Raw genomic sequence first — 11,144 nt, 5'->3', positions numbered from 1 at the left:
TAAAAACTGTGACACGCATTGGTACCGAATAGGCAGTGGTCTGCACTTCTTTGATTGCGTGAAAGGAGTTGAAAGTAATTGGATGAGAGAACCATGGGGAAGGCCGTGCATGATTTCAAGAAAACGGCGTTTTAAACACCGTCACAGCTGACACGGAACACCAGAAAAAACACCGTTTTTATCTTTGAACGCAGTTTTCTGCTGTGCGACGTAAAAAGCGGCGTTCAAAGACCGGTAAAAACGTTTTGCTCAAACTCACATTCAGTGTGTGGAGCGTCAGCAGCTTGAAGCAGCAGTGTTGGAGTTTTCCACTTTTCTCTCCTGTAGCTGGACTCACTCAGAGGAAGCTGCTAGTTTGGTCTGAACTCAGTCTGATCGTCTGCGCGTCTCTCTTTACTGAGGAAGAGGAACAGCCTGTTTCCTGGTTTGTCGCGTTACGTGAGGGGCGGAGCTTAATTCAACTGCCTTTTAGGCTTTGTGTGTTTCATTGCAGAGTTCAGTCGTTTACCTGCCAGCAGCTGTGAAACAGCATGTTCAGGTAATAAATTGTGACTCGGTGGTGCAGCTGTTTGGTAGCTTTTCTTTTAGACTTTGTTCTGGTTATTTGTGGAATAAAATGATTAAATAAAGCTATTTTTTATGATTTTTATGTACACATTGCTATGTGTTCATTAAAGAGTTGGCACTACATTAAAGCACGGTCAAAAGCTTCAGTGAGTGCTATTACTGAATTGAATTATCGTGATTAACACTTAGAAGTGCAGAGGGTTTTGCAAAACATGCTTACACATCATAAATGGTAAATAGCCTGTATTTTTAAAGCACTTTACACATTCAGTCCTCCAACCATTCACACATACACATTCACACACTGGTGATGGCAAGCTACATTGCCATCACCAGCATAAACATAAATAGTGCCATAAACCAACATAAATAAATAGTGCCATAATTGCCAGGCCTAGCTCACATCTTGTTGACATACACTCTGCCATGACACCAGTCAGTCAGAAGTGCCAGCTTGATGCCGGATCTGGGCCAGACCTGTTTTCTAGCCTGAGCCACATACACCAAACCACAATTGGGCCAGATGTGACATGCCATCACATAAACAGTGCTATCATTGCCAGGCCTGGCCAAATCTGGATGACATACCACTTACCATACCAGCAGTCAGCCTGCAGTGCCGGCTTGACACCAGATCAAGTGTGTCCACGTTCATGTGTGGGACTGGTCACACATTGCACCAGATGAAAAAAATGAATATGGTTTAAAAAGCCCTTTGCCATGGGCATATCAGGACAACACAATGAATATTACGATCCCCAACAATAAGAACACAATCATATTTTGACATGTATTCTGCCAAGAAGTCAGCGAAGTCATTCACAAAGTCCTTGTTGTATTTTGGAGGCCGATAAGCCACCTCACGCAACACTGAGTGAGAGCAGCCCAGCTCAGAGATCAGTCTGTAGTGTCCGGTTTCTGCTTACAGGATCCTGTACATCGGACAAAAAGAACAGCAGATAAAATCTTTAATAAATGGTTGGATCAAATAAACTTGGACAGATCCCATACATGATTACCTCAATACCTTTCGATAAATTACATAATTTAACATCTGTGGAACAGGATGCCTTGAAAAATCTTATACAAGAAAAGCACATTGTTATAAAAAATGCAGATAAGGTTGGTCAAATCTGTATTCTGGATAAAAAGGATTATTTACAGGAAGTCTACTGACAATTACAAGAGATAAAATATTAAAATGTTTACAAGCTCCATTAAAACCAGACACTCAGAATCTTGTCAAAAGTATTGTGAGGGAGCTAAGAAAAGAGGGTTATATTTCAGGAAAAATATATGTCTGCTCCAATTTTTCCTCGTCCTCGCTTATTTTTTCTTTGACCAAAGATTCATAAATCTCCAGAGACTTCTCCAGGTCTGTTGCATTTAAAATCCCTATAGGATGACCAATTGTTACTGACTGTGACTCTAAATCACAGAAGAATACAGCATATATAGACTCTTTTCTAAATGCCAGTTATGTGAAAGATACTTAGAGACTTAGACTTAGAGCTTTTTAATCATTGTGCAGTTTCTTGCACAGCGAAATTGGGTAGCTGGACCACAACGGTGCTAAAGTAAGAAGAAGGGAAACCAATATACAACGAAGGTGGAAAAATAAATAAATAAATAAATAATTAAATAAATAGAATAAAATAAAAAGCAGTGTATATGTATACATATGTGACTGGAACTATATACATGGTGTATGTGTAGGAAACATTGAAACAGACTGAGACCAAAATAATTGCACATGAGCCAAAAATATTGCACAGAACATGGAAACATGCATATGACTTTATTGCCAAACTGAAAGATGTGAATGATCCATGTGATGCCTTACTTTTTACAATAAATGTGGAGTCCGTCTGTACCAACATAGACACGGGGTTGGGCTTACTGGCAGTGGATAAAATCTTTAATAAAATCTGAATTTTAAAGGCCCTGATGATCAAATTTTATTCAACTATGTACTAAGGTTTATTTGAAGGATACAAACAGACACATACTGTTAAATAAAAATAGTTATCCTAGACATTTTTCAGGGGCATTATTAAATCTCAGTCGATTAGAGTACATCATATCTGTCTCTTTAAGGAGCGTATGGAAGAAGCTACTTCAGTGTTGTTTAAGGCTTTAAGACCTTGAGGTTACTCAGCCTGCTTCTTACCACATATTAAAAGTGAAGTGAGAACACGCTTTAATGAGGATCAGCCATCAGTCAGGAGGAATAATCAGAGTCATTTGATTCTGTTTGCAGTCACCTTTTATAGACACATCGGAGTCTTGAATCAAGCTCTTAATACTTCTTTATTGATGACCCAACAAGCCCTTCCTCCTTTACAGCAATTGAAAAAGATTACAGCTTATAGAAGAAGTAGAAATCTAAAGGATATGCTGGTACGCAATAAATTGAATCCTGTGCCTTTAAATAATTTAGATGACAGTTTTAAACAAGTACGATATATAGAAATTGTCATTTGTAAGAGAGGGCTTCCTATTTGGCAATCTCTTTCTCGATAATCTACTAATGTAATATATGCTATTCAGTGTACTCATTGTAAAATGTTGTATATCGGAGAAACTGGGAACTCTATTAAAACCTGAATGTATCAGCATGATTATCATCTTTGACATAAGAATAAAAACTTATTATTATAAACACATCTTTTAGCACAGCGGTCCCCAAACCCCGGGCCTCGGACCGGTACCGGTCCGTGAGTCGTTTGGTACCGGGCCGCAAGAGTTGAGGCTCAGGTGTGAAATGTATAGTTTTCAGGGTTTTTATCGGTTTTCAGCGTTATTTTGTTATCGCTTTTATCGTTTACTCGGTTTTCCTGGGTCTTTTCACGTGTGTTATGAATAAATGTTCTTTTTTTCGGTACCGGTACTAGTTTTATTTTGTTGTATTTATCCGCGACACCTTAAAGGCCGGTCCGTGAAAATATTGTCGGGCATAAACTGGCCCGTGGCGCAAAAAAGTTTGGGGACCGCTGTGTTAGCACACAATTCATTGTTTACTTCATGGGTGTGGAACAAAATAACAATTGGTTGTGTACATTAAGACAAAAAATCTGAACGAGCATGGATATCGAAATTAAACTCTTTGGCCACTTTTGGACTCAATGAAAGGAAAGAACAGAGTAATATAAGGAATTAAAATCCCCTTTTGGCCTTTTTTATTTGCAATTGCTGTGGATTTATATTTATTATTTTTTTCTTTTAACCCTTCTCCTTTATTATTCTCTAAACTCAGCCATTTCCCTTTCTCCACCTTTTTGTATTTATCTTATCTTTTCTTATTTCCTTCCAACCTTAACCCTTTTTCCTGTTTCTTTCTTAAACCTTTTTTTCCCTTCCGTTTTATTTTAGAGGTAAATTCATTCATTCCCTTATCCTTATCTTATTTCTTTCTTGAACCTTTCTTTCCCTGTTCCCTGATATTTTACAGCTAAATTAATTTTCTTATTCTGTGTTTGTACTTTTGTTTACTTTTCTTATTCCCACTTATAGTTTTTTTAGGTTATTTTTTATTCGGTCTTTCCTGTGACATTTTATGACAAATTCTGGTTGTGGAGCTCAGGAGGAAAATAAATCAAAGTTAATTTTTTCACTTTCATCTTTTTTATCTTAAAGAATAATTTCTTTTCTTTTGGTGTGTTTTATTTGGGATTCAAAATGTGATAAGACATTTAATTTTGGTTTGGATGTAAAAAAATAAATTGTGTGTATAGGTTGATTTGTTTCTACATTTTTCATCACTGTAATATATTTTCTCTGCTTTCACCTGTATTAATGAATGGCCTTGTGAAATTCACTTCACACACGCACACACACGCACAGTTGTTTGTCGCCAGATGCCACGTTTATTTCTCGTTTTCATTTATTATGATAGTCCACAGTCTGACCGCTCCGGTCTCAGCTGATTTCCAGCCTCCCCTCCGCTCCTCTCCCGTCTCACTATAAAAGGGGAAGGAAACCATCATCAGTCCAAACGCCATCAGCTGTTCTCACCTGCGTCTCCAGCACCGCCCCGTTGAGCTCACTGCACCACTCCTCCCCTGCAGCCGTGCCCGGGACCACACCTCCGCCACAGGCCCTGAGATTAGTTTGGATTTTTATGGCTCAAATTGATGGATCTTAGTTTTTGACCCTCCTCCAATTTCCTGTATTTCTCCAGGTGATGGCAGCAAATATCCACAAATAAATACGATGAATGATGATGTAGTGCCCCAGCTCTGAGTTTTCACTCATTTAATTCTCTAATCAAACCCTAAACAAAACTATACCCTAACTGTAACCCTGACACTAAAACCATATTTTGAGTCTCAAAAGTACCTTCTGTCACGGTTCTGGGTCAGTTTGACCCAGTATTTTGAGTTTATGTTTTGGTTTAATTTTGCATCAGGGATTGTTCTCTTGTTGTGTTAATGATTATGATGATTATGATGTTTATTATTAGAGTTTCATGTTTCTGTTTATTTGTGTTAAGGATTTGTTCTCGGTTGTATTTCACGTTTAGTTTAGTTCAGGTTCCATGTGTCATTCTCTGTCTGTCTGTCTCTCAGTGTCAGGTCTGCGTCTTGGTGTAGTGTTCTCGTTTCCTGTTTTATTGTGAAGGTCTGCGTCTCATGTGAGTGTGTTCAGTTTTACCTCTGTCTCGTCTTGTTGATTATTCCCAGCTGTGTCCACCACCTGTGTGTAATTCCCCTGTGTTTCTCTGTGTGTATTTAAGTCGTGTCCTCTGTCTTTGTAGTTGCTGGTCCGTCTGTGTATCCACCATGTTTCATCCATGTGTTCCCTGCCGTCATCATCATGTACCATCGACTTCCTTCCTTCCTTCCTTTATGTTCAGGTTCTTGTTCGTGCTCAGTAGTTTAGTTGTCCCAGTATAGTTTAGTTCTCCATTTTGCCGTTTGCCTCTCTTTATTTTCGTGTTCAATAAATCACCTTCACACCTTCACGACTGCCTGCGTTTGGATCCTCCTTTTCCTTTTCTTTTTCCACACGGCTCTTCTCACTCGCCGTGACACCTTCAAACTCATGAGGACGGCACTTTGTCCTCATAAGTGACTGTTGGTCCCCACAAGTACAGTAGCATGCCAATTTTCTGAACTCACAAAGATGTCTACACACACACACACACACACGTGTTTAGAAAGAGATGATGTTCCTTTGGTATAACTGAGCTGCTCGCTTACCTTTGATCTTGCTAAACACAGTGAATAATTGAAAATTATGGAGTCAACAATAATGATACTCTTCACACATAACATGTCAAATGAAATGGGCCAAAGGTCAAAATAATTATTATTATGATACTTTCCACACAAACAGACAGAAGTAGGTCAAAGGTCAAAGTGGATGTAGTTATAAAACAGTCAGCAGTGTGTTAGGTTTGAACAGATATCAGTGCAGGATTTTACCCTGAAAAATGCAGAGTGTAATGTAAAGTTTGATGGTTTTCCCAGAAAAGGAGGACGAAGAGATGGCTGAGATTCTGTGGCTAGATTTCATTGTGGATCGAGGTTTCTATCAAATCACTTTGAGCATCTGTGTGGTGATCCACAGCTGAAAATGACACAGTGGGGTCTAAATCTTCTGACAGTGGTTGGACAGCATGAAGGAAAATGGTGGAGCAAATTTATTTGCAAAGACTTGCTTTGTTGGTGCTGTGAACAGACACTTTATTTCCTGCTTTGAACTGTTTGTTTTAATGACACTTTGAAATTGTTTATTCGACCTGACAGCGAGTGTTCTGTATCCACACACACGCTTTCAGTTCTTTTTCTGCTGTAATGAAGGAAAAATTGATTAAACGAGTTCCGTCAAACTTCCTGCTGATGTTCCTATGTGAAGCAGTCGGAGACCTTCCTCCGGCTGGACGACACGCTCTGCTTTGATACAAAATAAAGCTCCGATATTTTCCTCTACACTAGTTTATGTCATGACTTTGAATCCCCCTGAAGATCCTGACAGTGAAGCACGTACATAATATTCCAGCCTTTCAACTCTGAGCTTATTTAGTTCTATCAATACACTGAAATCTCATTTGTGTCATGAAGAAAGTCTTTAATCAAACAGAATTCAAAGATCAGAAACATTTCATATATGGAGTTAAACATGAATCATTGTTTCAACAACATATTTATTGTTGTCATAAACAGACAAGAAGACAACAACAAACTGCTCCTCCCATTCAACACATGTCAGTCCATATCCCAGCAAACTAAACCATCTCCATTTACACATCAAATAGAAACATGAATCACTTGTAATGATTAGAAACTTGATCGAATTTCAAATCTAGTTTGGGGAGTCATTCAGTGAAAAACAGTGAAATGATTTTCCAGGAGCGATTGTGGCTCAAGAGTTGGGAGTTCGCCTTCTAATCAGAACGTTGCCGATTGGAGCCCTGGCTTGGACAGTCTCGGTCGTTGTGTCCTTGGGCGAGACACTTCACCCGTTGCCTGCTGGTGGTGGTCAGAGGGCCCGGTGGCGCCAGTGTCCGGCAGCCTCGCCTCTGTCAGTGCGCCCCAGGATGCCTGTGGCTACAATGTAGCTGCCATCACCAGTGTGTGAATGGGTGGATGACTGGTTGTGTAAAGCGCTTTGGGGTCCTTAGGGACCAGAGATGGGCAGTAACGCGTTACTTGTAACGCGTTACTGTAATGCGTTACTGTAATCCGATTACTTTTTTCAAGTAACGAGTAAAGTAAGGGATTACTATTGCAAAAACGGTAATTAGATTACCGTTACTTTCACGTAGGAACGCTGTGTTACTGCGTTACTAAAACCGTGATTTTTTTGCGAGAATGTCTCATGACAGTGACGTAAGCGAGTGCGACGTTCGTGACAACAGCTGTGTGCAGATCAACAGTGGATCATATATCGAGTGCAGGAGAGAGTATGAGCGTGCAGCGTTTAAAGCGTGGAAGTACTGACCTTACTTTAAGTTTGATTCCATAAAAAGTGACAAAAACATTAGCATCATTGTGCGTGGGAAGAAAACTTCTTTTTACAGCGAAAAAAAAACTAAACTTCCAAGCAAGCTCCGAGTGCGCTACCACGTAATGGGAAACTCACAGAGAAACTCGCGGATTCTTCCACTGACCGCTGCAGCACACCTGCACCAGGGCAAACCTCCGCCTACCCTACTCCTGCTTTACAGGTGAAAATAGAGCAAAAGGGCCGCTGAGTCTTTGACTTTATTTATTTTCTGCTGTGTTTTACTTGCATCTATTTGAAAGAGTGAGTGTAAACACACAAAAAACAATTATTTTATGTGCTGGAATGTGCAGAAAATAGGTTTAAATAGGTTTAAAACAAATTTCTTCCAGTCAGAGAATGTTGCATATAATTAAATTTTTGCTTGATGCATAAAGTTAAAAGATTAAAACTAATAAAACAAGTTTAAAAAAAGGAGACTTTTCCATTTGATTACATTTTGTATGATGGATTATGTAGAAAAGGTAGAATTGGGCTGAAAGATCTATCGTTTTATCACCTATTCAGGTTGTAAATCGTGTTTTTAAAAAGTAACTAAGTAACTAAGTAATTAATTACTTTTGAAAATAAGTAATCAGTAAAGTAACGGGATTACTTTTTGGGGGAAGTAATCAGTAATTAGTTACTGATTACTTTTTTCAAGTAACTTGACCAACACTGTTAGGGACTAGTAAAAGCGCTATAATACATATATATATAATAATATAATAATAATATATAATATACAAATACAGGCCATTTTACCATGTGAAAAGGTGGACAGCAGAAACAGAAAGAAACAGTGAGAACTAAAAGAGAAACAAAGAGCTTTGGAACAACGAGGCAGCAGGAGGACAGCTGCAGTTTAACAGCTTCAACTCACTGACAGGAAACAACATTAGAAATATCATCATCCTCAACTCATCTGCTGCACTGACACTGACACCTTCAACGGACACACCTTCACTTTACCATCATCAGTGCGAATGTATGGAAAGATCCTGTGAGTGAAAGTGTGTGTGAAGGTGTGTATGTGTGTGTTAGTATCAGGATCAGAGAACGACAGCTTTCCTCTGTTCCAGTCCAGATTCACTCTGATCCTCTGGAGCTTCTTCCGTACTGAGAGAAAAGTGGATCCAGTTGATGGTGACCATGCAGAGTATTTACTTTGATTAAACAGTATTCTCCATAACCCAAACTCTATGCTTCCCTTCCTCTGCACAGACTCTTCGAACACACCCAGAAACCACACTTTACATTGTCCTACATCAACATCCCAGCTGTGAGTCCCTGAGTTAAAGCCCTCAGAGCCCAGGACAGAGAAGTAATAATCAATCCTCTCTGGATTATCAGGAAGCTGCTGTTCATCTCCTTCTACCACACTGGTCAGATCTTCAGAGAAGATGAGGTTTGGATGAGCAGTGTTTGGGTCCAGAATGAGAGGAGTGTAGGAGACCATGTCCTTCATGTTGTTCCAGATGTTGAAGGTCAGGTTGCCCAGGTGTTTGGCCTGGTCTATCAGAGCTCCTGAGGGCAGCTGTGGATCATCCAGCAGGGGGCAGCGCTGGACTCTTTCCACTGCAGCCTTGTAGTTGTGCAGGAATGAGACGTCTTCAGCTCTCAGCTCCTCCTCTGTGGCTCTGACTGTGTCTGAAAGAGCTGCTATCTCTCTGCTCAGAGCCTCCATCTTCTCCTTCATCATCCCACTCTTCTGCTCCTCTTCCTCCCTCAGTGCAGCCAGCCTGGCCTCCTCTTCCTCTGCTAGAAACTGGTGAAGCTTCTTTAACTGCTCCTTAATCTGCCTCTCTGTGTGTCGGGCCTGGACCTTAATGTGTTCTGCTGTTTGATCAAACTTCACTTGAACTTCTTCAAAAACCTTTAACTTCTTCTTTAAGGGCTCCAGAGTTTCCTGAAGTTCCTTCTTGTGTTGTTGTGCAGCTTCATCGATGGGTCTGAATCTGTGATTGGTGTGTTTTTCTGAGTCTCTGCAGACGACACACACTGGCTGCTGATGGTCCAGACAGAAGAGTTTGAGTTTCTCAGAGTGCAGACTGCAGAGAGCCTCTGAAGCTCTCTGATCTCTCTCCTGTAAGAACGACTCACACAGGTTCTTTAAAGCTCGGTTTAAAGGTGGTTCAGACTTTGAAGATCTTCTGTTACAAACTGGACACTCGTGTGTTGGTCTCTCTCTCCACCATCTCTTCAGACAGTCTTTACAGAAGCTGTGGCTACATGACAGAATAACAGGATCTCTAAAGACCTCCTGACAGACCGGACAGCAGAGATCCTCCTCTGATCTGGAAGCCATTGAGTCTGTGAGTGAAGCTGAAAACAGCAGACAGGAAGTACAGTCAGTCCTGGCTCCCCTCCCTCCTCTACCACCTTCACTGAAACTTCCTTTGAGTCGTGTTTTTGCTCAAACTCACATTCAGTGTGTGGAGCGTCAGCAGCTTGAAGCAGCAGTGTTGGAGTTTTCCACTTTTCTCTCCTGTAGCTGGACTCACTCAGAGGAAGCTGCTAGTTTGGTCTGAACTCAGTCTGATCGTCTGTGTGTCTCTCTTTACTGAGGAAGAGGAACAGCCTGTTTCCTGGTTTGTCGCATTTGAATGACGTAAGGGGTGGAGCTTCATTCACGTTCCTTTTATAAAGGTTATAAAGGCTGTTGCTTCACCCATAAAAGTTGTGTTTCATTGCAGAGTTCAGTCATTTACCTTCCAGCAGCTGTAAAACAGTTGACAACATGAAGCTCAGAAAATTAAGTGTGACTCAGCCTTTTGGCACCTTTTATTTCTGACTTTGTTCTGGTTATATGTGTTGGGAATAAAATGATAAAATGAATCAGTTTTGTTTTATGATTTTTATGTACATATTGCGATATGCTCATTAAAGAGTTGGCAATACATTAAAGGAGCGGCAAAAGCTTCATTTGGCAATATGACTGAATTGAAATATTGTGATTGACATGTAGAAGTGCAGAGGTGTATTTCCCGCACTATAAGGTGCACTTAAAATCCTTTAATTTGCTCAAAAATTGACAGTGCACCTTATAATCCGGTGCACCTTATGCATGAATTCTGGTTGTACTTACTGACCTCGAACCAATTATATGTGCTAGTGATGTGTCGGTCGCAAACAAAACGACTCTTAGAGGCAGCTCTTTGAAGTGAATGACGTGGGGTTTTTTTCTCTCTCTCACTTATTTTCCACTTCATCCCACACGTGAGCCTGTTTACGCTGAGGAGCGGGGGCAGGGGCAGTAGTTACACTCCCAGTAGTACAGGAACAGAGCAGGAGAGGGAGAGAAAGATAGCCAGGGACAACAACAAGAGACAACATCATCACATTAGAAAGGTATAGTTATTATTATTATTATTATTATAGTAATCATCCACAACTATTTTCAGTTGTGGATGATAAAGTATTCAGAAAGTTTATTCATGCAGTGAATGCAATTCCAAGCAGGAAAACACTCTTCCAAAAAAATCATCTGAAGCCTATATGACAGAGAATGTGAATCTTCTTTTTGTTTTGCATATTTTAATTTATATTTTGTGTTGTGGTTTGCAGTGTTTTGTATTGTTTTACTTTAA

At 40.1% G+C, this 11,144-nt stretch overlaps 1 protein-coding gene across 1 annotated transcript; it reads right to left on the bottom strand.

Annotated features, from left to right (window-relative positions):
- Positions 1-6,695: 6,695 nt before the first annotated feature.
- LOC146389657 (nuclear factor 7, brain-like) lies at positions 6,696-10,095 on the bottom strand. The gene has a single exon (XM_084923000.1). It carries the CDS (start codon positions 9,860-9,862, stop codon positions 8,471-8,473), a length of 1,392 nt encoding a protein of 463 aa, XP_084779126.1. The 5' UTR covers positions 9,863-10,095; the 3' UTR covers positions 6,696-8,470.
- Positions 10,096-11,144: the final 1,049 nt, after the last annotated feature.

This window comes from Perissodus microlepis, chromosome 3 (assembly GCF_051167445.1).
Source record: "Perissodus microlepis isolate ML-2025 ecotype Zambia chromosome 3, ASM5116744v1, whole genome shotgun sequence".
NCBI classification, from domain to species: Eukaryota; Metazoa; Chordata; class Actinopteri; order Cichliformes; family Cichlidae; genus Perissodus; species Perissodus microlepis.
The sequence above is the reverse complement of the archived record's forward strand: the minus strand, read 5'-3'. Positions and strand labels throughout refer to the sequence as shown.